This window comes from Salminus brasiliensis, chromosome 11 (assembly GCF_030463535.1).
Source record: "Salminus brasiliensis chromosome 11, fSalBra1.hap2, whole genome shotgun sequence".
Taxonomy (NCBI): Eukaryota; Metazoa; Chordata; class Actinopteri; order Characiformes; family Bryconidae; genus Salminus; species Salminus brasiliensis.
In genome coordinates, this window is record NC_132888.1 from 17,073,477 (window position 1) to 17,098,757 (window position 25,281).

Consider the following 25,281-nt stretch of genomic DNA (forward strand, 5'->3'; position numbering starts at 1 on the left):
GGCAGTACATTTAGAAGAAACAGCAGCAAATTCAGAAACAGCGGCAGATTTAGAAACTCAACTGCAAATTCAGAAACATAGCGGCAGATTCAGAAACTCAACTGCAAATTCAGAAACAGCGGCAGATTCATAAACTCAACTGCAAATTCAGAAACAGCAGCAGATTCAGAAACATAGCGGCAGATTCAGAAACTCAACTGCAAATGCAGAAACAGCAGCAGATTCAGAAACATAGCAGCAGATTCAGAACCTCAACTGCAAATACAGAAACAGCAGCAGATTCAGAAACTCAACTGCAAATGCAGAAACACGGCAGCAGATTCAGAAACTCAACTGCAAATTCAGAAACGGCAGCAGATTCAGAAACAACTGCAAATTCAGAAACGGCAGCAGATTCAGAAACAACTGCAAATTCAGAAACTCAACTGCAAATTCAGAAACAGTGGCAGATTCAGAAACTCAACTGCAAATTCAGAAACAGTGGCAGATTCAGAAACTCAACTGCAAATGCAGAAACAGCGGCAGATTCAGAAACTCAACTGCAATTTCAGAAACAGCGGCAGATTCAGAAACTCAACTGCAAATGCAGAAACACAGCGGCAGATTCAGAAACTCAACTGCAAATTCAGAAACAGCGGCAGATTCAGAAACTTAACTGCAAATGCAGAAACACGGCAGCAGTATTTAAAATACGACAACAAATTCAGAAGCAAGAATGATGAAGTCTGTGTCATCCTGTTTAGGTGTTCATCCTCTGCGGACAGCATCCATTTCAAACAAACAAGTCCATGGACTTCAGTGGTAATCTGCGACTGCTTATGCAAGTGGTAGTGGGTGTGTTTTTTTGTGCACAGATAAATATTGCTTGTAAGATACCAGTATGTGTTGTGCAACAGAGGCAAAATAAAAAACACTGCACCAATTATGGATCATTGCCCTAAGGCTGTGCATTGTGAAACCCTTGCAGCAAATAAGAAGCACATGAGAATAATAAGACATTGCACACTGGCCATATACGCTTTGCACAATCTCTCACTTGTTGTTCTGATTCCAGTCCTGGTGTACTTCAGTTCAGAGAGAATTTATAACAATCCGGACTCTGAGCTTTCAACAAGTTTCGAGTTAGTTTGAGATGTGTTGGAACAGGTGATGCTTGAAGGTAAATTAACGACCCTTGTGGTCTCTCTGAGGCGAAGAACAGACCATATACCATTACACAAGCTCTCATTTTACTTTGCTCAAAGCAACTCTGGCAAAGCTTGGCATGCATGGAAACATCAGTTTCATAAAGCAACTTCATTAAGCAATTTTATAAAACACTTTATATTGTTTTTATAATGTTTCAGCGTCGTTTAGTAAACTGTCAGCATCACTGTGTCTTTTAATTATAGGCCACTGCATTATATGTATTATCGGTAAAAGCAGTAAGTTTTTGGAGTGCCTGCATGTCAGCTGCGTGTTCACAGTGCATGCTTGCCCCAAATCAAGTAAAATTGCATGGAATTCACCCTGCCACCACTAATCTTCCAGTTAGCCTCCTTGACAGCATTTTACAGTTACAAAAAAAAAACACAGGCCTGTAATTACATCTCATTTCAGCATTCCTGTCGAGATATTCTTTGACCTGTATATTAAATTATATGTATTTTTTACATTTTCTAAAGTTACAGATAAAGAGCTGAAAATGTATTCAATACGTATGCATGAAGAAATGCATTTCATACTCATTCATGTCAGCAATTAAACACTTTGATTTACAGTTTTATAAATGTAGCCCTTTCTTTTTATTTGACCTTTCTTAAAGACTTTTCACCCATCCTTTTTTACTGACTGGTTTTATGCCTTCCATTATACTTTACCAAAACCTGACCACCAGCCACCTGTTTGACCTAATGGAGAAAAATGTAGCTGGCTTGTTGTCAGCAGTTAAGAGTCCGATAAAGCACATAATAATAACATAATAATAACATAATTAATAACACTTCCTCCCCACATCCTAGTGTCTATTAACTGGTGTATTTGAGCTGAGGAATTGTGCTTTCCTCAGAAAGAGTTCAAAAAGCAATTCAAACAGAGGCTGTGGCTGACTTTAACATGTGAAGTCAGTGGCTGGTCTTTACCCTTTACCCTTTTTTTACATGAACAGGAGGTTGGATAATTGGGTTTCTAAATTGTGTAGACAATGGGGTTAAATTGAAACAAAAATTAAAAAGTTGTTTAATGACAAGCATTTTGGTTAATAATCAAACAATCACACGTGTTTTATCGCTTACGTAAATATTTTATTTATTTTCTTTTTTTCAGTTGTTAAGATATGAAGAATGTCATTCAGTGAGCACACTGAATGAATTCTATATAGTAAAACAGTGGTATTTCTGATTAAGACATTCTCTTTCTTTGGGTACCAAAAGTTTCAATCATCAGTGACATATCTGTATACCACTGTATACCATTTAGTGTAACAGCTTTATGTGGCGAAGCTTTTAGAAGCATTGAAATTCTAGTTGCTAGATTTTTCTCTTTTTTTAGAAACATTTAATGGAGGCATTTAACACCAAACCACTCTAAATACATCTAAACCATTTCATTCTGGGGATATATTTTTATATTTTACTTGTCATTTTACCACTTTGTTTTCCACTTGGTTTTCCCTATTGGTAGAACATGCATCAAGTGTCAAGTGTCAAACCGAGTCCAAAACTTTGGAATTTGGAGTCTAATTGTCTGGACTCCTAGCTCTCCATTGTAGGTTTCTGTACCAAATGCCCAATTTAATGTAATGGCAATGTAGAAATCACATAACTCTGTACTCACAGTTTATTCAGTATGGCTGTAATCTTCAATCCTCATCAAATGTTTCACATGACTGTCTGACTCTGTATTCATTGCTCTAATTTAGCATACACATGAGTCTTCTCTTAAATTTGATAAATGCAATATTTTGTACTATGAACACAGTTGGCATTTTTTTGGAATACAACTGCAAATACATGGCAGTACCAAACGTTTCAATCATTAGTGACATATCTGTATACCACTGTATACCATTTAGTGTAACAGCTTTATGTGGCGAAGCTTTTAGAAGCATTGAAATTCTAGTTGCTAGATTTTTTTTTTAGAAACATTTAATGGAGGCATTTAACACCAAACCACTCTAAATACATCTAAACCATTTCATTCTGGGGATTTATTTTTATATTTTACTTGTCATTTTACCCCCTTTTCTACCCAATTCGGAAGCCCAATTACCCAATCAACATCACACTAGAAGTGATGTGGGTTGGAAGTGCCATCAGTTTACCCTGATAGAGCAAGGCCAATTGTGCTCCCTCAGATTCCGGCTGCTGATGGCAATCTCCTTTAACTAAAACTGGAGGTTGAATGAAATACTGTAATCATATATTATATACTGATGGTAAAAAGAAATACCTTAAAAACCAAATGATGTAAAAATGATTGATTTCACTGAAGCTAATTGTTCTCCTATTATCTTTAACCTGGGGTGTTCACATATCTGCATTATCTGCAGAAGGCTGGCGTGGCCACAGGTTTCCATTCTAACCAGGCAATGGACTCAGGTGTGCTCTGGCTTGTCTGGGCTGAAAATCTAAGCTTAGACTTAGATTGGATGCCCCTGCCCAAATCTGAAGCTGTAAAAGAAACAAACCTGAAAAACTCATTAAAAATGCAACCTCAATTTACTCAAATAATCTGCAGAACTTTCTTCCTGAAAAAGGAGTAAGAACTGTGGTGAAGAAATACCATCGCTGTGGCCTAGATTCCAGTGAAAGATCAGATGAAGTCATTTAGTGCAGTACATTGTTTTTGTTGTTTTGGTTGACTGAGGAAATGGGGGATTGATAGCCAGAGAAGGTGTTCTATTGCAATGTGTCGGTTAATTGCTGAGGAACGTGCCGTTAATGTGTTTAATATGATACATCTCCACAGGATTGTTCTTTCCTTCTGTGACCTGAGCGAACCCCTCCCAGTGCATGAGGTTTTCCCAGCTTTGGCAAAGACTGAGTCATAACAGCACGTTAAAAGGCATTCCCAGCTACCTAGATCTACCCCGAGTCTTCTGAAGCCAGCCAGTTTCAGTGCCTCTGGTGTCTTAGAGCCTGAAGATGGGGATTTGGCTGGGCTTAGCTTGTGTCTTTGCTCTGTTTGCTCTTCCATGTTTTGCCGCACCTCTGCTGCAGCTTAAGGGAGGTAGTGTAACAGCATGCGAGGACGAAAAAACCAACAATGACCTGATTCTAGCAGACGTAAGTGGTTTCTTTCTTGCTCTTTTTATCAGTTCCAGTTACGGATAACCCTATATTTCCTGCAATAGAGCATAACATAAAATTATTTTTGCAGGAATGTTATTTACACTTTGTTATGGTAGTTTTTTGTGGGAATATAGTTATTAACTTTGACATGTGTTAAGTTATATTCCTTGGCCTTCACGTTTGTCTTTTGTCATGTTGTCCTTTTTGTCCTCCCATTCCATTGATGTTAATACTGTTTATTGACAAAACTGACCCTTAAATCTCAGCTTAAGTGATTGAGTACAGCTTTGGTTATGACTAGTCACATGGATGGGTACAAATAAGAAAGAGCGATAAGTTGCATGAACATCAGCCATGAAAACCGAGAAGGTGAGAGTATTGTATTCTGATTCGCCCTTAGAATTAGTTCAGAATGAATGAAGCAGATTTTATTCTGTCATGCTGGAATTCCCTGTAATTCGTAAATCTTCTTCTCTTCCAGAAATACCTCCAGCGCTTCTACGCTTTCCAGCCAGACCTGACCAGCCGTAGCAAAAGAAGTCTTCCTTCTTTCTCCTCCAAACTGAAGGACATGCAGAACTTTTTCAGGCTCAATCAAACCGGCACGCTGGACCCTGACACTCTGGCTGTAATGAAGACTCCCAGATGTGGAGTCCCTGACGTTGAGGAGTACGTTCACAACCGAGGCAACAGGTGGCAGAAAAATGTCATAACTTACAGGTAAAGTTGAATATGAGCTCCAAGCTGTGGTTACCTGTTTCCAGTGTCAGGTTTAGTTTAAACATGGCCTTTATTGATATTTCAGTGTCGGGAAGTATACCAATGACTTACCCCAGGCTACAGTAGACTCCTTGATTGCGTCTGCACTGGACGTGTGGGCGAAGGCCAGTCCTTTAAGGTTCTTCAGGTCATATTCCCAGCATGCAGACATCATGGTGAAGTTTGTCACAAAGAGTAAGTAGGCCACGGGTAAGAGAGCAGCCTGCAGCCCTCCAATAAGGTCGTTATGAGATGGAGGAACACGTTTTCTGTAGTTAAGCATGTACACAAGGTGGTAAAAGAGGATGCATGTTGTGTTGTGTCCCTCAGCTTTCCAGGAGATTAACTGTTGTACAATCCAGCTTGTTGAGCAATCTTGTTTTTCTTTGTACCTGTAAAACAACCACACCAACCTAGACCATGGCGACTCGTTCCCCTTTGATGGACCAAGAGGCACACTGGCTCATGCTTTTGACCCAGGAGAGGGCATTGGAGGAGATGTTCATTTTGATGATGAAGAAAATTGGACAGCAGATTCTAATGGTAGGTCTGCCAATGCATTTACTTGATTTACACCTTTTTACGTGAATAAAGAACTTAACATTAGCCTATCTGTTGCAATGTCAAAAATCTGTAATATTACGTATGTGGGAATTAGGTGCACATTTGAACCAAAGAAAATGGCTGCTTAAGCAAGACAATCTATCACTTAAACTAACAAGAATCAAACTAAAAATAAAGAAGCAGATATTAACAAGTAGCAGGGACGATGGCAGATAAATGGGAAGAAACTCTTCAATACTGGAAAAAAACGAGATGGAGAATGTTAGCAGCCGTGCTAGCTCACTTATAATAAATGAAGACATGAAGTTAAGAAGCCTTAAGAATATTCTTAATGAGATAAAGCAATTCAGAAAGAACACCCAGAAAAAGCTACATTACATAGTTGCTGAAATAAATACGTTGAACAAGAGGTTAGGTGAAGTCAAAGGGCACATTGAAGGAGCTGAAACATGAATCCAGAACACGGAGGACATAGTCACAGAAATAAAGTTTCAAGAACAGCTTAGCTCCCGGCTAATAGAGCAAGAAAGCCGTTCCAATGCCCAGAATGTAGGAGTCTATGGGGAGCCCAAGGGCTTTGAAGAAAATACTCCCATGGAGGTTTCCCTCAAAGGGATTCCTGAATTCACAGTTAGTTATTGACCTCCCCACTGACTTGCAAATAGAGAAAGCACATCAGGCACTATCCCTAAGGCCAATGGATGAGTTGACACCCAGATCTATTGTGGCAAAGTTCTTGAGTAGCAAAATGAAAGAACTAAAGAATGTCCTTTGAATTACCACACAGTGCTAAAGGAAATGAGTTATTTTTATGTTGTAGAAAAAAGCATTGGAAGCAGTTGAGCTGTTTAAGGGGTTTTATTATACTTATTATTTGGTTATTAATCCTGAGGCTTATTTTATAATTCAGTTAGTTTTCTAAAAGCACACTGTCCATTAATTAGAATAAATGATTCTAGTCTATTATTATCTATTATAAAATTACTATTACTTTTACCAAATTAGTAATTACTAAATATTTTCTAAAAAAAATAAAGTTTTTTAGAGTTTAAGGTAAATATGATAATAACAGATAAGAATGTTGTATATCTGTCATATAAGTAACAGTGGTTTCATTTACCATCTTTCTTCCACTGCAGGGTTTAACCTGTATCTAGTTGCAGCACATGAGTTTGGGCACGCTTTGGGTTTAAGGCACTCTCAAAACCCTGAATCCCTCATGTATCCCTCTTACAAAATCCGAAAAACTGTCAACCTGCTTTCCAGCGAAGATATCAGAAAAATCAAAGCGCTGTATGGTAACAATTCATTCATCCTTCCACTACCACCGCACAGATGAATGTGAATTTCTAGAATTAAAAGTCACTGGGATTTACTTTCTCTTTACAATTTAAAGTGAAATACGTTATGCTCTGCATTTACCACAGGACCAAGCATTCAGAGGCCTTTTCACCCAAGGCTGAGTTGGAACTATCCCTTCAATTCTTGGTACTCTGGCTTTTATTTCCCCATGGGATTAAAAGATAAATGCAATCCTGACCTATCTTTTGATTCTGTTACTACTTTGGGTGAGGCGATTTTCTTTTTCAAAGGAAGGTAAGAGACTATTCACAACGGTGCTTGCTAGGGGTGTGAGAAAATAATTAATTTAATATAAAATAATTATATTTTGGATTAAAAAAATAATAATATCTCAAAGTCTTGATATTTTAGTATTTAATGATCAATATTTAATATATCAATATATAAATATTAATCAAATTGGTAAATATATATTAAAAACAACTAAAACTGCCCTTAAACGTATACAGAATATTGCATTACAGATAATATTGCAAATCTTCAATAACTCCAAACGAGATTTATTGAAGCTCAAGTATTATGATAATGTCATATTCAGGGCCCTTTATTGATTAGTGATTTCATGCATACAGTTTTACATTGCCTATTACTATTCCCAATGAAACAAATGTATGGACCCTATTTCATCTATTCAGGTATTTATGGATCAGGCACAATAACAAAAATGACATAAAGGAGGGTCCCATCAGCAACTTCATGCCAAACATCACTTCCAAGATTGACGCTGCGTACTGGGTTCCACAGCGCTCAGCAGCCTACCTGTTTAGCGGTAAACACACAGATTACACTACGTACATTGTGTTTTGCTGTAGATGAGTTGTCATGGCAGCTTTCTCTGACTGATCCTCATCAACACAGGGTCTAGCTACTGGACAGTCAAAGGGTCTCAGGTGAAAGGCCGACGTAAAAACATCAGCAGTCTTGGATTCCCGACCTGGGTGAAGCAAATAGATTCTGCAGTGCATATCCACAAAACTGTCCACACCTTATTTTTCACTCAGCACCTGTACTGGAGGTAAGGGCCATGTAATATCATATGTAACACTCATACTAAGTTCATATGTGATATCATATTAATTCTGAGCTGGTATTACCCAAGATTTAATGAAAATCAAAAGACCATGGAGGATTCTTACCCACGCAAGATCTCAGAGGATTTCCCAGGCATTCCCACTCCCATAAGTGCAGCTTTTTATAAAAATGGTGAGTGTACAGAATGTATTTATAATGTATTCTCTTATCATAATGAAGCCCTTTCTTTCTTGAAGGACTAATATTTTCTTGTTCTGCAATTTATGTTTTATTTTAATTCACATAGTTCATCATACTATGCTTTTTTTGTCTTTCAGGTTTTCTTCATTTCTTTATTGGGGTAGAGGTGTACAAATACAACATTAAACTGAGGAAGATTATTGACATTAACAAGGCAAATTCTTGGCTTGGATGCTAACGGTGTTTGTAGACAACATCATCTTTTATCACTTTACACACTAAACACACTGTTTATATTTCCAAAGTATGTTTTTTTTTTTAAACAAGTTGGGCAGAATTTTTTGGAAAGTAACTCATCATAGTATAAATAACTGATCAGCACAGTGATTTATCAGTCTACTCAGGTTAGAGTTCAGTAACACTGAGATAAATAACTGATCAGCACAGTGATTTATCAGTCTACTCAGGCTTTAGTAGAGCTCAGTAAAACTGAGATAAATAAATGATCAGCACAGTGATTTATCAGTCTACTCAGGCTTTAGTAGTGCTCAGTAACACTGAGATAAATAACTGATCAGCACAGTGATTTATCAGTCTTCTCAGACTTTAGTAGAGTTCAGTAACACTGAGATAAATAACTGATCAGCACAGTGATTTATCAGTCTACTCATGCTTTAGTAGAGCTCAGTAACACTGAGATAAATAACTGATCAGCACAGTGATTTATCAGTCTACTCAGGCTTTAGTAGAGTTCAGTAACACTGCGATAAATAACTGATCAGCACAGTGATTGATCAGTCTACTCAGGCTTTAACAGGAACTTCAGGGTTTGTAACTCTGATGTCCATCTAACAAGCATGTTTGCTGCTTTGCTGTTTTCAAAATTTATCATCAGCTAAACACAAATATTTCATTTCTGTATGCTAAATATGTATTCTCACTACATGTATTCCCCAATTGAATGAAAACACACCAGGTTCTACTTTCACCTTCAAATTATTTGCTAATCTTAAAGGTTCACATACTTTTGCCACTCGCAGATTTGTAATATTGGATCATTTTCCTCAATAAATAAATGACCATGTCTAATATTTGTGTGTGTCATGTGTTTGATTAGGTTCTCTTTATTTACTCTTAGGACTTTGAACATCTGGTAAAGCTTTATGTCAAATTCATGCAGAGATATAGAGCATTCTAAAGTGTTCACAAACCTTCAAGCACCACTGTATAAGGAGTTTTTCTGGGGAGACTGCTTTCTGAAGTACAACACAGGGCAGCCAATTAAAACACAGCTTATATATATAATAGAGGTTACATATATCAGTCATAATGGCACAGTGACAAAAATAGCCTAATTTGTAATTCTAGGGTATAAAGAGAAGTTGGAAAAAATGATGAGTTTTGTTACATAAACTCACAGACCTCAGTAAATTTAGAGTGCGTACCCTTTAATACTGATAGCGGTCACAGATAATACACTTTGCCTGAGGTACAGCTGCAGAATTCTCGCTGTTCGGAATGCAAATTCCTTTAATCAGTATAACGTGCAAAAACACAAATCACTTTAATCACATTCTAAGTCGTAAAAACTTGATGAAGCAAACAAGACATGATCTCACAGTGCTCGAGTTTAACTTGTGTGATGACAGTAACCACTAAGACCTAAGGGTAAATACTGGTTTGAGGGCTCACAGTTCACGTGATCTAGCTGTCCTGAGGTATGGTGCCTTATAAAGCTGTAGACGGTGTGCATATGGGAATATCATGGTGCTGTGTTAAAATGGGGATGCAATGGCCTTGGATCTTATCACTAAGTTGGCTTGTGACTGTGGACATTATGTGGAGCTCACCTGTCCCTCCAGAGTCCAGGCTTAGCTCAGAGGACATCCAGCATGCAGAGGTTTGTCTAGCATTTAGTTTGTCTGATTGTCTTTAAGGAAGTTTATCTCTCCCTCATTTGTGATTTACAAGGACTGGAACTGAATGGACTGTCTGTCCATGTCTGTTAGTGATGTCTGCTTGATGAAAGATGCAGGATTTTTCCTTTGACTTTCTCTTGCATAAAGTTTTTTTAGGGACCTTTCTTATAGTTGTGAGGTTTGATGGTTATCTAAAAGGTGGTGGTAGAATTAATAGCTGCTTATGTGTATACTGTTCCACCGTATAATTTTTTGCATAATACACTTTTAAGCCACTTGAGCCATTCAGATTGTTTTTGTGAAAATTAAAGACCTAGAGAAACAGTTACTAGAGAAAGTTACTAATTCAGATTTATGCAGGATGATGGTAATAGTTGTAAAAAAAAAAGCTTGTTTTACTGTAGTATACTAATAACTTTAGTTACAGTAACATTATAACAATAGTTATGATATTATTGATTTTATCATTAATAATCCATAATCTACTTTTCTGGTTTTACTTGACTGACTGTTTCACTAATGGCTTGTGAAACTAAGTTTGTGATTGGCAGGAATACCTGAAGCAGTTCTATCACTTGACGCTAAGTGGGAGCCCTCGCAAGAAACGGCATTCAGCATCCATAGAGGAGAAAATCAAAGAAATGCAGAGTTTCTTTGGACTGGCAAACACTGGTCTTTTGGACCCTCAGACCCTTGCCATTATGAAAAAGGCCAGATGTGGAGTACCTGATGTTGAGAATTTCAGCCTCTACCCAGGACAACCCAAATGGAAGAATCACACCATCACATACCGGTTAATTGTTGTCTTTTATTTATGAAGTTGATATACTGTAGTATGCAAAAGCAGATTTACAGTGTGCAGCCCTAGTCATACTTTCTGTTACTGTTACTAGTTAAGTGAGTAAAAGATGACCTGATTTCCAAAAGCCGTAAATGTTTGGGTGGAGGAGGGACTATGAGGGCCAAGAGAAAGTGTTTAGCTTGCGTCTCTTGATGCAGTCCATTGTGGATTTTGAGATGTGTTTGGCATCATTATCCTGCTTTTGAAGCCATCCTCTTTTTATCTTCAACTTTTTTTACAGACAGTGTGATGTTTGCCTTTAGAATGAAAGAAATCTAGAACTCATATTTCATTCATTTCATCTAATCTTCCTTCTACACTGAAATGTTCCTTTTGCCACTGGTTGCAACACAAGCCAGAAGCATGGCTGATTTACCCCCATGCTTAGCAATTGGAGAGGTGTTCGTTTCATGAACGTCTGCTAAATGTAGGCCATAAAGGTCTATTTTACCTTCTTCGGCCCACAGGACATCCAAAATGATGTCCTTTGATTAGTTCAAAAATTCATTACACTGAATTTATTGATGGGGATGTAGTCAACTTCTGATGACTCTTTCATTAATGTCATATGTGTGCAGGATTTAGAAGATAAATTTTAAAACAAGGTACAAGACACCTGATATTACAAGATAATTAAGGTCTGGTAAAAATGTATGTGGCCGCTCACATCTCTTGGGGTGGCCTTTTGCATGGCACTCCTTTCCTCTTTTCACTCTAAAACTAGTGAAAAATGGGGTTGAAAAGATTCATATTTAATGTAATTCAGTTTGGAGATTTGCTCGTCTTCTACTTAACTGTACATTGTAAAATAAATTGTGACCAGGGGTGTCCAAACGTTTGCATGCCACTCTATAGGCTATTGTGGACATTATTATTGCTTCACAGCTTAATGTACCTATGTGCCTTTACTTTGGGCTGCATTATTTCTTCTTTTGGAAGTGTTGTTTGTACATGTCAGCCTGTGCAATCGACTGTGTCTGGCGATTAAGATGTGGAGTCTCAGGCTGCTGAATGTGTTGAACTGCAGGATTGCGAAGTACACCACAGACCTCAAAAAAGAGGAGGTGGAGACCGCTTTTCATTTGGCATTTAAATTGTGGAGTGATGTAGTTCCTCTGAAGTTCGTCAGAGTAAACCACGACAAGGCAGACATTGTCATCACCTTCACCAGAAAAGGTAGATCACTGGTACACTTTATACGCCAGTTCATGAAAACATTTGTGAATTATCTTTCCTCAGCCTCCTTTCCATTGTACAAACAGACCACAGTCTCACTGGATCATTTGTTGTCCTTTTGAAGATCACGGAGACTTCTTTGCCTTTGATGGGCCGACAGGAGTGTTGGCTCATGCCTTTGAGCCAGGAGAGGGCATGGGAGGAGATGTGCACTTTGATGATGATGAGCTTTGGACAGTAGGCCGCAAGAAATCAGGTACAGCATGAAAAATGAATCTTACACATATTGTCCAGTAACTACTAGAAATTGCTAATTAAATGCTGTGAACCTGATATATACTATTTAGATATAAGAGTACATAGCTAAATTATGGACTCACACAGGTTTTTTCCAATACTGGAGTCTAAATTAAATGTAAATGGAGCAAAGCAATAGAAACACCACATAAAATGCTTATAACTATTTGTCATTTTATCTGGTAGAGTCCACTCAACCCCAATCCCTATATAAGACCACTGCTGACCTGAAAGTATTTTGGGGATGCACCGTTCACAGCTGTGCCATAGACATGCTAGTGACGCGTTAGTGTAGAGGTTTGGCTACAAGGCTGAAAGTAAACTCTCTAGGAAGGTAGAATAGATATATGGAGTTAATTTTCTACTCAAACACAGAAAACATTCTGGATTCATCTTCTACTCTCAGTTCTACTAACCTCTGCTAAGTGTAGAACGCTCATACGTTTGTGGCAAATCTTCAGCCAATCAGAGAGCTCTAGCAGCCATCATCGCATCAATTATCACACGGTTTCTTCTGTGTCTTAATTCCAATTGGTGAAAAATATAAATCCCACCCCATTAATCTCAGACATATTGTCCAGTAACTACTAGGGAGGATTTATTAAATACTGTGAAACTCATATGATATACATCATGTAGATTTAAGAGTATGAATTGAACAGAAATTATGGACTCCGTATTCCAGATGAAATGTTAGAAAACATTGTGGTCTTTGTACAAAACAATAGAAAGACCACATGAAATATTCATAACCATTGGTCATTTTATCTGGTAGAGTCCACTCAACCCTAACCCCCATATAAGACCACTGCTGACCAGAAAGTATTTTGAGGGTGGACCATTTACAGCAGTGCTATAGATATGCTAGTGATTGGTGTGTTCGTTGCCATGTTATTGTGGCTGTCTAGTGTGCATGTCATGCAGGTTCAGTGTTATCCATTTAATTTATTAGTAAACTTGTGTTTAATTGGACTATTATGTATCTAATCAATGCTGATTATTACTTACAGTCGGCTACAATCTGTTCACGGTGGCTGCCCATGAGCTTGGTCATTCTTTGGGTCTGTCACACTCCAAAGACCCATCTGCTCTGATGTACCCCAAATACAAATACCTGAATGCTGCTACGTACAAACTCCCAGAGGACGATACGCTAGGGATCCAGACACTCTATGGTGAGTGCACACTGCAGAAATATGCCATATATTGCTTAATGTTTACTGTTTGATTCTGTTCAGTGTTTTATTATAAGATGTTTTTAAAAGGAAAGCGGTATCGTAATGATCAAAATGAGGACAAACTGCTGGCTTCCAAAAAGTGTCATTCCAGTATTTCCTTTGATGCTGTGGCAGTGGTTGGAGATGAGATACTTTTCTTTAAAAACAGGTATTTGGAATTTATTTAACTACATATTCATAAAGTATTTTTAGAAATAAAATCAGAGCTGTCTTTGACTCCTGACCACAGATGGTTGATGGTATTTTCAGAGGTCATATTCATGAAAACCAATGCAGACAGTTACACCACTCTGAAGCCCCCATTTATTTCTACATTCCACTACTTGAGACAAAGTTTATTAACCCCATCATACCCTCAATGTTTCCTGTTCATAGTGCTTAGTAATACCTTTAAGTCCAGTCTTCAAGCTCAGAACAAAAGCCGCCCAAGACTCCAGCCCAAATTCCCCTCCTGCAGTCACACAGGTTTTCGAACAACAGGTTGAAGTCATAGTCCGCACTTGCCAACAGGTCTTTACAACACTGATGTGTGGAAAAGCATATCTGAATGCCCAGTGCATTAAACCTTGAAACAAATGGACAGTTTAATACTTAATGACAATACTGGACTGGACTACAGTGCACACATGGTCATCAAAAGTAATCAACTGGCAATTAGAAAAGGATTTGCTGGTTTGATGAATCTCAGTTTCTGTTGTAACATTCAGATCATAAAATTCATGATGTAAACAGCAATCCAATAAGCATTGGTAGTTCCGCCTGACTCCTGACATTCTGTTTGTACCCTATTTAGTTATGTATGGCTGAGAACAATGTGGAGATCATACTGGAACAGGCTGAGAGAAGGTCCTATAAGTAAATTTCTCCCAAGTATCATCTCACCTGTGGATGCAGCATATCACCTTCCAGTCAAGGGAGTGACTTATATCTTTACAGGTGAATTACATTCTGTCTTAACTTACAGGGTCAAACTTACAACCTCTTTAACCAAACACTGCATTTGTCATAATATACAATTGACCTTACCACTAGTTAGCTTTTTAGTTAACGTTTGAATTAGCTCAGTTATCTAAAGTTACATTGCATTGTATTTACTGATTTACTGATCAGGTCCAAAATACTGGATGGTCCAACAGTTAGGAGCGAAGAGTTATTATGGCTCCATCTATGAATACGGCTTTCCAGCAAGAGTGAGGAGAATCAATGCTGCTGTCCATATCGGCAAATATGGCAAAACGTACTTCTTCACAGGAGACATGTATTACAGGTGTGGTATCCTTCAAGAACTATTTTTATAAATGAAAGTGCAACTGTGAAGAACCTTTTTAAAGGTGTCCAAGAATGGAAAACTGTAATTGCTTTGGCAATGATGAATAATGAGTGTTTGGTACATGGAAGTGACTCTGAACTGTGAACCTTAAACACAGTTGTCTCTTCACTGAAAAGAAAATCCAGCCTAACCACAAAACTCTTACAGAACTTGGCTCATTTTATTTACGCCCTCAAAAATGTACAGATAGGACAGTAGAACTATCTGGTAATAAAATGACCAATGTTCTTGCTACAGTGCTAAAAATAAAGCTATGATATGTAGTTGGTGTGCTGTTTTGAGACCCTGCAAGTATGTAAACCAAAGCCCTCCATAAAAAGAAAAGGTGTGTTTGGATTCAGCAGAAAAAACATAGGGCTGAATAAGGGTAAATGGATGTGCAAAATGTATCTGAGCATTCTTGGCCGCAACTGAAGTGACAACACTATTTACACTCTTTAAACACTTATAAATGCATTCAATGGCACCTTTAAAGCTTAAGGAATCTCCACACAACTTAAAGGTTCTTTACCAATAACTTAGCTTTACATCTAAGCCATTTCTGAACTTTTTAAAAGCACATTTCTTTAAATGCTCAAGAATTTGTTCCAATAGAAGCTGATGACTGTATGTATTCCTTCAGAACATTACATCCTTTAACTGTATGATGTTTTCTGTTATACATTATTAGTCTCTATATTTTTATGTTTTCTTTAGAGCACTTTGAGCTGTTTTTTTGTATGTAGTATGTTTTTATGTATGAAATCCTATTAAGCTTTCAGATCATAGGATCACATCATTTTTGACCTTAAAAAACTAGATCTGAAACCATCCTGCCTATTGTTGTCCCGCTGCACTGCATTTCTCTGTACTGTAGATACGATGAATACAGAAAACGGATGGATCCTGGCTTCCCTAGGAAAATCCGCATGGACTGGCCAGGCATTACGGGGAGAATAGATGCTGCTTTTGAACTGAGAGGTGGGTACAGGATTGGATTCCATTGTTTTGAGAGCTGTTCTAAAGCTCTTTAGACATTTTCAGAAAGATGTGACTGTTTTTACTCCACAGGCGCTGTGCACTTCTTCAGTGGATCAAAGGCCTTTGTCTTTGATTACAGGCAAGGCCGCCTTCTGTATGCCATGAAAACTAACGATTGGCTCGGCTGCTAACAACTGAGAAAAAACACCTGTGATCTCTGCAAGCTCAGCAATAAAGAGGTGCAATTATTTTCTAGTCCAATTGGAAATATTAGAAATCTCACGTTCTTGATCACTAGACAATTGTTCTGTAATTCTTCAATTATTTATAAGGGTCTGCAATGTTAATGTGAAGAGAACAATGCAAGCTATTTACAAGCAAATGTGAAATACTTGCTTTGTGTGGCGTTAATCATCTGCATGTGTCATTTTTGTATCCATAGTAGCATCAAAAGTGACCTGATGAATGTTTATTTAGATTATCCCATTTAAAGCAACACTATGTAGCATTTATACCTTAAAATAACAGCTTCAGAATCAATGTGAAGTGCAGAAAAACGTTGTCCTTTAGTGGTGGCTCAAAGTGCAAATTACACTTTACACAAGACTGTAGAGGGCGCCCAGGAGCAAGAAATGGCAATATTTTCATAGTGTTGCTTTAATAGCAAATGATTAGGCTTTGTACTCTTTTCTAGACCTAATATTAGTGCATTCTCATGTTTACGGAATGAAAACAGGCATAACATTAAGCATGATTATAGTTTTAGGGTTGTATTAATCTAGTTCTATGTTCTTGTACTTTTCCAAATATCCAGTCACTTTTTGTGTAATAAAATGAATATACATGATGGCTAGAGGCTGTTACTACAGTAAAGGGAGACAAACCTCTTCTTTTTACCCTTGGGATATTAGCCTTAGAGAAATGGTACACAATTCAACAAAATCTCCATTAACCATAGTGACATCCATGTGGCTTGAATCAGGCGACTGCTGCTAATGAAAAGCAGACATTATGTCTGGTTATGGTAAATATCCATGCTGTTTCTGCTGACTGATTTGTCTCACACAGGAATGTTGCATAATCCCTAATCAGATGGTTAAGGACTGACGGTTTCAAAGGAAAGCGTGACCTCAGGCATCAGATAATTTATGAGTGCAGAAATTTCCATTGAAATCAGTGCAATGTTTTTTATTTTTCATTGTTTCCCTTGAGTGCTACTGAAGTCTTGATAGCCCTGTCTAAACCACCCACAAAGCCACTTCTGGAACCATTCTTCTGCTTCATATATTGATGTTACTGAGATTAGTGCGTTCTGTATATTACTGGGTTCTGCTTCTTTTCATGTTGATATGTCTAAGACATTAAATATGTAATTGACATTTTGTTGAGATGCACATTTCTGCCATTTTTGCCAACCACTCTCTGGTCACCTGCTCACTTCTATGGTCTAAATAAAATGCTTTACAATAAAATTTGTCTCCAGCACACCTGACTTAACTCTTGAACTAATTGATAAGCGCAGCATGTTCTAGCTCTTGTGCTGGGGCAAAGAAAGCACAAATATGTGCCAACTACTGGTTGGTTCCCAGGACTGGGATTTCGGAAGTCTAGACGACCGTTCATAAGACTCCCCCTTGTGGCAACTCACACAAATTATCTCAACATCTCAAGTTCCAAAGGTGTTATTCACAGTTAGTGTGACTGTTTTGTTAGTTTGTTTTAATTAAAACAAAAATATCATTTGATATATATTTGAACTACCTTAGAACATCACAGAACTGTCAGTGAAGACAGACACGCTGGACATAAATAACTTTAAAGGAACTACATTGATATGGACTTTGAACTGCAGCATTACGCCAAAATGACTATACAACAACTCATCTGTACAATAACTTTCCCTGGGATAGAACAGCTTATATGTATACAACTATACAAAACTATTACGTGAAGCATGAAAAAAGAAAAAAAAAAAAAGAAGAAGAAGAAGAAAGTCTTGTTCAGCTGTTTCTTCGTTCGTCCTTTTAGTCTCCTCATCAGCAGACTGTTTGGACTGCTCCTCACATAGTGATCAGCCTTTGCTTTTCATTCATCATAATGGAGGGATGACAGGAACTTGTCAACGTCTAAGTCATGAGGAAAAGAGTCAAGCAGCTTCTTCTGCTTCTAAAAGATACAGGAGAAAATTTCACAGATATATTGTGAAAATATATTATGTAAAATATATGTATTATATAGTGATGATACCAGTTTCCATGACATCTAGGGTCCACAATGTTCTTTTTGTTCTTTGCCAACACTGGATGGACCTCCGGAACTGATTTTATTGATCATTTTTGTTTTGAACAGATGAACAAATACATGTCACTCACCTTGGCTTTCTTCTTACTGCCTGATGAACTTGAAAGCTGCAGTTCTTTCTTTGCTGTAGGACTTGGTTCAGTATGCTTGCGTTTCTTCCCTTTGGAAGCACTGGATTTAGCTGCACCAGCTTCCTCCTGGCGAAGACTGTCTTTTAAAGGCCCTCCTGTTCTAGCGGCACGAGACAGTATCATCAGGGTATGGGCGGCCATGTTGATGCTGTTCTCGCTCCCCGCCTCACTGGCTGGGCTGCAGGACGGAATGTCAGGTGTGGCAGGAGGAGCCAGATGTCTTGGTGTGCCTTCTGCATCTCGTCCAAGCCTCTGCCTTGAGGGAGTTCTCAAACCATCCATGAAGTCTTCCTGGAGACGACCTGATCCAGGTGTTCTTGGAAGCGGAAGGTCCAAGCAGCCAGTTCCTTTCCTCCGGGGTGTGGTGGCAGTAGGACTTTGGCTCTGTATGTCCTGCAGCATCTCCATGGCCTGCTTGGTAAGTGGGCTGGTTTTGCAAGTAGGTTTACCAGACACACTCTGAGAAACAGGTGTGGAGGGTCGTGCTGTGGGTGCCAGGTTTTCCACTGAAGGTGCTGCGACCTGACGTGGATCTTGCATCCCCCCATCTACCTCGTTCTCCTTGTTTGCAGTGACGCTGGGCGAGTCCTGCAAGGTGCTGCTCTTGGAAGGCTCCTCTGAGGTTTTTGGAGAAATTCTTTCATGAGATTCCTGTTGCGCAGTCCTGACTGTACTAGACTGGAGGCTCATGGGCTGAGAGGAGGCCTTTGTGTTTTCTGATACTGTCAGACTACCTTCCTTATTCGAGGTGAGCTGTGATCTCCGTCTTGAATCTGATCTATCAGATGGGTCTTGCTGAGAAGAATCATTTAAGGAAACACTGATATTAGCAGCCTGATCAGTTCCAATTTTGCTTTGTGAGCTTCTTTTAGGCTCTTTTTGCTGCTGACATACAACAGCTTTCTGAGATTCTCTTGGTCCTGAACTCTGACGTTGCTCTGGCGATCTTGTGGTCTCTAAGCTCTTCTTGGCACCACTACTGCCTAGATTACATGGCTGGATTTGACCCGCCCTTGTGCGGTCTTTCACACCAGGGGAGGTGGAAGTGCTTGTTGTCTGGTCAGCTGTCTCATCAAAACAAAGTATTCTCCGGTGAGCAGGGCTTGCTCCAGAAGCACTCTTTACCTGCTCTGCACTTTGAGAGGTGTTAGAAATTTGTCCAGAACCAGATGTTCCAGTTTTTCCTAAAAAGTTGAAATACATGGTTTATATCTCCTTTAGATTACAATAACCGGAACATTTTTCACTTTCTTGTACTGATTTTTGATATGTCTTACCTGGCTCTGCATTTTCCTTAGGCACCAGTTTAGGTTTTGATACAACCCTGGCAGGTTGGTTCACCAATGTTGGACCAGGCAAAGCCAGCATCTGTAAAATACGAAACTCAATTCTCTAATTCTCCAACAAAACAATGCAATTAAAGCTTTCCATTAAATACCCTAAAGCCTACCATAACTGAAGCCTACCTGATTGGGCAGCACTGTGACCTTTCCAGTGTTGTTCTGTCCAAAGACAGACACTGGAACTGCCATATTCTGTAGCATAGGTTGGACCGGGGAGGAAATGATGATAGCTGATGCTACAAAAGCACAATAAAGACATGAGTTTGGCAACAACAGACACAATGCAATCTGTGCAATCTTATGCAATCTAGGAAAGCACTTGAGCTCACTTACCAGATGAGAAGGTTTGTGATACATTTGCTGCCATGGTAACTACAGCTCGTGATCGAGGTGGTGTAGCCACCACATGTGATGCAGGAGATGCTGTTCCTTGTGCCGCACTACTTGGAAGCAGCATCATACTGGAGTGCTGATCAACTGTAGCAACTGGATCAGTCACAACAAAATAGCTGCTTTGTCCTCCAAGTGTTGTGCTGGAAGGTAACAGCTGGATAAAGCCGGGTTCCGGACCAGCAACGTTCAGTGGCCGGACTGGTGCAGGCTGCAAGGTGTTCTGAATGCTTAACGTTGGTGTTCCAGCAGCCTCTACCCCCTGTAAACTATTCACTGCCTGTGCAGTTTCCTCTAGAGTGATGGAGGAGGTTGGAGCAGGCAGAATTTTAGCTGGAGATTTGGCTGGGGAGGAAAGAAAGATGGTTGGGATGCGGTCACCACTGATGCTGGAGACAGCCTGGTTAAGTGCAGAGTCACTGTTCTGCTCTTCCTGCTCATCACTGATGATGATTTTCAGAGCCACGATCTTATTGGGGTCAGGCTCAGTGGTCTGGGACTGAGAAACACGGACTGTTGCCGACGGAGTGGAAGCAGTGGCACAACCAGGAGCAACCACAGCCAAAGGCTCAGAGGGAACACCTATTAAACTACTGGACTTGGCATCCTTAGGACCTGACTCCTTCTCCTGTATGCCAAGTACAGAAACCTTATTTATTCCAGGCTGCAGAGATGCTTTGCTAGAAGCATCAGTGTTATGTGTTGATTTGGGGAGTAAAGGCTCAACTGTGCTTCGACCTGAGGTTTCAGGAGCTCCCAGTGTACCAGCGATTTGTTTTGCAGCTATTACTGCAGTTCTCTGCTTTTCTGGTCCAGAGTCATCTACTGTCACACCAGGAGTGGGCTGTACTTGCCCGCTATGCCCAGAAACTCTTTTACTGGTCTTCTCTTTGGTGACCTTGTTGGTCGAAGAGCTCTCCTGAAGGACGGGATGTAAAACTTTCTGGGGACTCAGTGCCTCGGACATTTCTCCTGATGGTTCATCTATTTCCATGCTTCCTCCCTCTTCAGACAGAGAGGTGCTTGATGTAGTTTGCAGATCTGCTTTGTTTAACTGCCTCCTCGATTGAGAGCTAGAGCCTCTTGTTTGTTTATTGCCTACTGAAACTTTGCTCCTGCTGGTTCCTTTTTTTGTTGGTGTGGTTCCTTTTGTAGATGCTGTTCGCGTTCTTAGTGAACGTGACTGAGAAGCTGCCGTATTTAGCCTGCCTGTGCTGAGAGGAACAGATAACTTCCGTTTGCTTTTCAAGTCTTGAGTGTTCTTGCTCCTTAGTTTCCTTGTGGTGGTCTCTGTTCCAGATGTAGTATCTTCATGTCCAGTGCCTTGTGTTTAGACAGGGGACAAAAACAACATTTATGTGGTGTAACTCATCTGATGCTCAGTGATTATGTGGATTAGATCAGTTGTGCTTAGCTACATCTCTATGGTAACTGTTTTTCAGAAGCTGAGCTTCTTCTATTAATATATATTCAGAATGTGAGAAATCTAGCAGGTGCTGTTTCATACTTAACAACAGAGCTTGTCTCTGTGTTATAGTTACCCTTTAGCTTTGCATGTTGGTCTACGGTTTCCCTTGTCAACAGAATGTTTACCTGTGTCTGTAGCACTGTCTGCATGGCCAGCTTCATCACTCTCCTGGGTACTGTTGCTGAAGTTTCCATCAGCTTGCTCATTGCCTTCAGCTGTTTTACTTTTTCCTTCATTCAATAATTTAAATGAAATATTAGACTATGATTATGCATGTCTTATAAAGAAGGACATTTATTATTAATATTAATAAGGCATACAAATTCACTTAGCAAGCCATATCTTACCATAATCAAAGAGATCAAACAGAGCCTGAAAAGCAGGGTCTGACTCCGTGTGCTCGAGGATGTCCTGAATGGCATCATCAGTCATATGAATTTCTCCCTGATCACAAAGCACAACACATTCACACTACATATTTGACCTTTTCTGCTTAGTGATATTTTCCATAGACATACATTTTTTTGTAACTGCCAACAGTCGTGGGTACATCCCATCAATATCAAAAGAAACAACGGTGACAATGGTTTACCTGCAGACCCAGTATTTCATCTATTGACTGCTCCTGCTCAACAGTGCTGCAAGCTGCCTTTGATATCTGGGGGCTGTTATCACTGCTAACGTGAAGATTGATTTTAGACACTGATTTGCAATGAAAATGTAATTTAAAAAATACTAACAGCACAGCAAAAACAATGGTTATAATATTTTACTGTATTAATACATTCATATTGGTAAAACCATTCACCTTGCCAAGATTTTGTTGATATTCTCAGCTAGTTTCTCTTGCAAAGATCTGTCATTCAGAATTTTTTCTCGTGCATTCTCGATCACCATTTGCTAGGAGGAGAAAAATATTACATTCAGCCACACAATTACACAACGAAGTCACACACTGTGTTTAGAGACATACTGATTATTTTATATGCCTTTCTAAAGTGTATGTATCAGTAATGTATCAGAGGATGTCAGATTTTTCTTAATGTTCTTTTTCTTTAATCTACAAAGTCCTTCCATACAAAAAGTGTTTCTTAACCTTCCTGTTATGTTGTGGCTCAAACTAATCCGCATCAAAATACAGGATGTTTTAAAATCATTTTTGTGATTATATAAGTATATGTCTGTATTGTGAATCATAAATTGTGATCGGTTAGGGGTGAACATTTTGATTACACCAAATATTGATTATATTTATATTAACTGAGCTGAAGATAATGTTTAAGTATTTGAAGCAATAACATAAATCCAAAAACCTTCTGTGAGCTCACAGATAAGTTCTCGGTCACTGGCTCCTGGCTCTGTGATTCCACACTGAGGGTGCTGGACACTGCAGTGCTTCTGCTAGTACCAAACTGGCCCCCACCCCTTCGCCTAGGAGAGTCACTGAAATTGCAGAAACAAATCCTTTACGTCAAAACTTTTCCATGTGTTTTTAACCCACATAGTCATATCAACTGAGGAGTATTAGGGTTAAGCTATGCAGACTCCAGTATACATGTTTAAAGTTTTCATAATCAATTTGCTTAGACATAACCCGTTAGACATTAGCAGGTTTTCCCATACCATTTCCTGCGAGCTGGAGAAAGTGGTCCTGGGGTAAATCTATGATCAGGCAGCATTATTTGTAAAGTTGAGTCTCCTGTGAAAAACCACACCAACAATACAGTACTGATCAAATTCAATGTTATAGTATTTTCTAAATCTAATACATTTTGAAAATAAAAAATATCAAATGAAATGTCAGTTAATAAAGTGAATGTTTGCATTGCTTATATTAACAGACTTAAAGGACACTAAACAGAACTAACAAAAAAAAAAAACAGCCAAAGAGATGCCACTGATGCCACTGTAGTGCAATATTTTGTTGTTCTGCAATATATTGCAGGGTGGGGGCGGGGGTAGATATGTCATGGAAGATAAAAACACGATCAGAACATTAACAATGTTGCTAAACTAAAAAGCATCCAGTATCATGTCAAACCTATCAAAACTTCAGATGTTATACTTCATACCTGGCTGAGAGAGGCTTATGGTTGAGGGTCTGGTGTGCTGGGAAGTGTAGCATACTGGGGTGGAGTGTCCAAGCATGCCCTGAGGAGCTGGGATAGGACTGGCAACACAGTTTCCAGGAGAAGATATTGTCAGGCACTCCGTGCTAGAAGACTGAGCTGCCGACAGGGCCCTCTGACGTCGCATATTCTGAATGCTGTTCTGGGTTCGAACTGTTAACAACATTAGATTGTAGACCTTTACTGTACAGTTTCTTAAAACAGGTAACAGAAAACAAAAAGACACTCCTTTTTTTTCTAAAAACGATCACGTCCAAAAATAATCAAGAGAAGCCAACTTACGTCGCTGCATTTGTTGAACAGCGGGAGAATTTTGCATTGATCTGTGAACAAAAAGTAGAAATGTTACAGGGAACAGTAGATATCCTTCACTGTAGAGATTAGTCTGAAGAAAGAAAAAGAAAAAAAGGAAAAACCTTCCATTAACTTACTTTATCTGGTTGAGCGTAAAATCCAACTTTTTCCATAAGGAGGTCATCATGGCAGGTATCTGATTTTCCTGGCATGTTTCTGTAAAAGAAACCCACTTAATATAACGCTAACAAATGGATAACAACATTACATTATACTGTCTACTCCATAGGACACCTACCTTTTGCTCTGACAGCAACATACTCATTTAAAATCGTGGTCAGGTTTTTCCCAAAAAGAGACTGCAAATATAAGAGAGCCAGATAAGACTGAAATCAAATCACTGAACAGGCTGATCCATAATGTCAGGTTAATGTTTAAAGGTATTATAAGAGAAAAAGGTGAAAGATGAACAGGGACATACAAACACGCAGGCAGGGATAGCTGCATCCTCAGAGCTGTGTTCAGCATACTCCCTCAGATTAGGACTTTCGAGAATAAATGCTCGACTTGTGGCACTCAGTCCTTCCTGCTGAAGGTATCCTACAAGAAACGGGACAATCTCTAGCCTTATCCGCACTTTAACCTCCAAAACAAGGTGTCTATCGGGCTGGACAGCATTCAGACACCACTACTGGCTTTTAACTTGCAAACTGCAAACGTAGCTAAATCATGCAAGGGGGAAAAGTTAGTTAGCACAAGACCCTTTAAGATAATCTAAGGAACTACACTCGCCACCTGCTGATTTGCTGACGGGTTGCTAAGAAAAATAAAGCAATGAAGGTCCAGAAATGTCTGACTTACCAAGTACGAGTCTCGCCACGTCTGAAGGCAACAACATGTTTAAGCACGTAATGTGCAGCTATTGTGCGCTATGAATTAGCTCGCAAATAGGATTACGTTACTAACAACCGTTTTGTGACTAAAATAGACCAAAAACAACATTTTAATGTTTGTTTATCGCAGAAGAACAAGTGAGCTCGAAGAGCCCATAAAGCGAAAAGGCGCGGAAAGGCTTCGCTCACCCGGATGTTGTCGTGAGTAGACTAACACATGAGAAGGGAAGTGTAGTTTTTTGGTATTCGGACAGTCTGGAGAATTATTTACTGGTACGATCGAGTGATAATTCCACACTGGGATATTAATTAGTAAAGTAATCATATAGATATTCATGCATTTTGACGAATATATTTCCTGATAATATCATTCCTGACGCAAATGTGTCCTTAACAGACATGT

The 25,281-nt window shown here is 39.1% G+C and overlaps 3 protein-coding genes across 6 annotated transcripts; 2 read left to right on the forward strand and 1 right to left on the reverse strand.

Moving 5' to 3' along the window:
* Positions 1–4,124: 4,124 nt before the first annotated feature.
* On the forward strand, positions 4,125–8,628 carry mmp20b (matrix metallopeptidase 20b (enamelysin)). The gene is made up of 10 exons (XM_072691127.1): positions 4,125–4,265; positions 4,753–4,991; positions 5,077–5,225; positions 5,448–5,573; positions 6,734–6,892; positions 7,022–7,190; positions 7,592–7,725; positions 7,815–7,971; positions 8,056–8,159; positions 8,306–8,628. Exons 1-10 carry the CDS (start codon positions 4,125–4,127, stop codon positions 8,404–8,406), a joined length of 1,479 nt encoding a protein of 492 aa, XP_072547228.1. The 3' UTR covers positions 8,407–8,628.
* A 1,320-nt stretch (positions 8,629–9,948) lies between these two features.
* Positions 9,949–15,982, forward strand: mmp20a (matrix metallopeptidase 20a (enamelysin)). Its single transcript, XM_072691128.1, has 9 exons — positions 9,949–10,068; positions 10,639–10,880; positions 11,956–12,104; positions 12,229–12,360; positions 13,412–13,576; positions 13,667–13,787; positions 14,433–14,575; positions 14,750–14,906; positions 15,826–15,982. Exons 1-9 carry the CDS (start codon positions 9,949–9,951, stop codon positions 15,980–15,982), a joined length of 1,386 nt encoding a protein of 461 aa, XP_072547229.1.
* A 494-nt stretch (positions 15,983–16,476) lies between these two features.
* npat (nuclear protein, ataxia-telangiectasia locus) lies at positions 16,477–25,162 on the reverse strand. Of its 4 annotated transcripts, none has more exons than XM_072691983.1 (17): positions 24,847–25,162; positions 24,467–24,585; positions 24,284–24,344; positions 24,123–24,201; positions 23,974–24,014; positions 23,635–23,844; positions 23,186–23,261; positions 22,891–23,005; positions 22,371–22,462; positions 22,155–22,236; positions 21,910–22,006; positions 21,688–21,792; positions 20,038–21,417; positions 19,828–19,940; positions 19,639–19,729; positions 18,302–19,545; positions 16,477–18,095 (listed from the first exon to the last, which is right to left on the reverse strand). In XM_072691983.1, exons 1-17 carry the CDS (start codon positions 24,881–24,883, stop codon positions 18,015–18,017), a joined length of 4,023 nt encoding a protein of 1,340 aa, XP_072548084.1. In that variant the 5' UTR covers positions 24,884–25,162; the 3' UTR covers positions 16,477–18,014. The 4 variants fall into 4 exon arrangements, with proteins under 4 accessions (XP_072548084.1, XP_072548083.1, XP_072548082.1 ...); XM_072691982.1 differs by having other exon boundaries at positions 22,155–22,239; XM_072691981.1 differs by having other exon boundaries at positions 22,876–23,005.
* Positions 25,163–25,281: the final 119 nt, after the last annotated feature.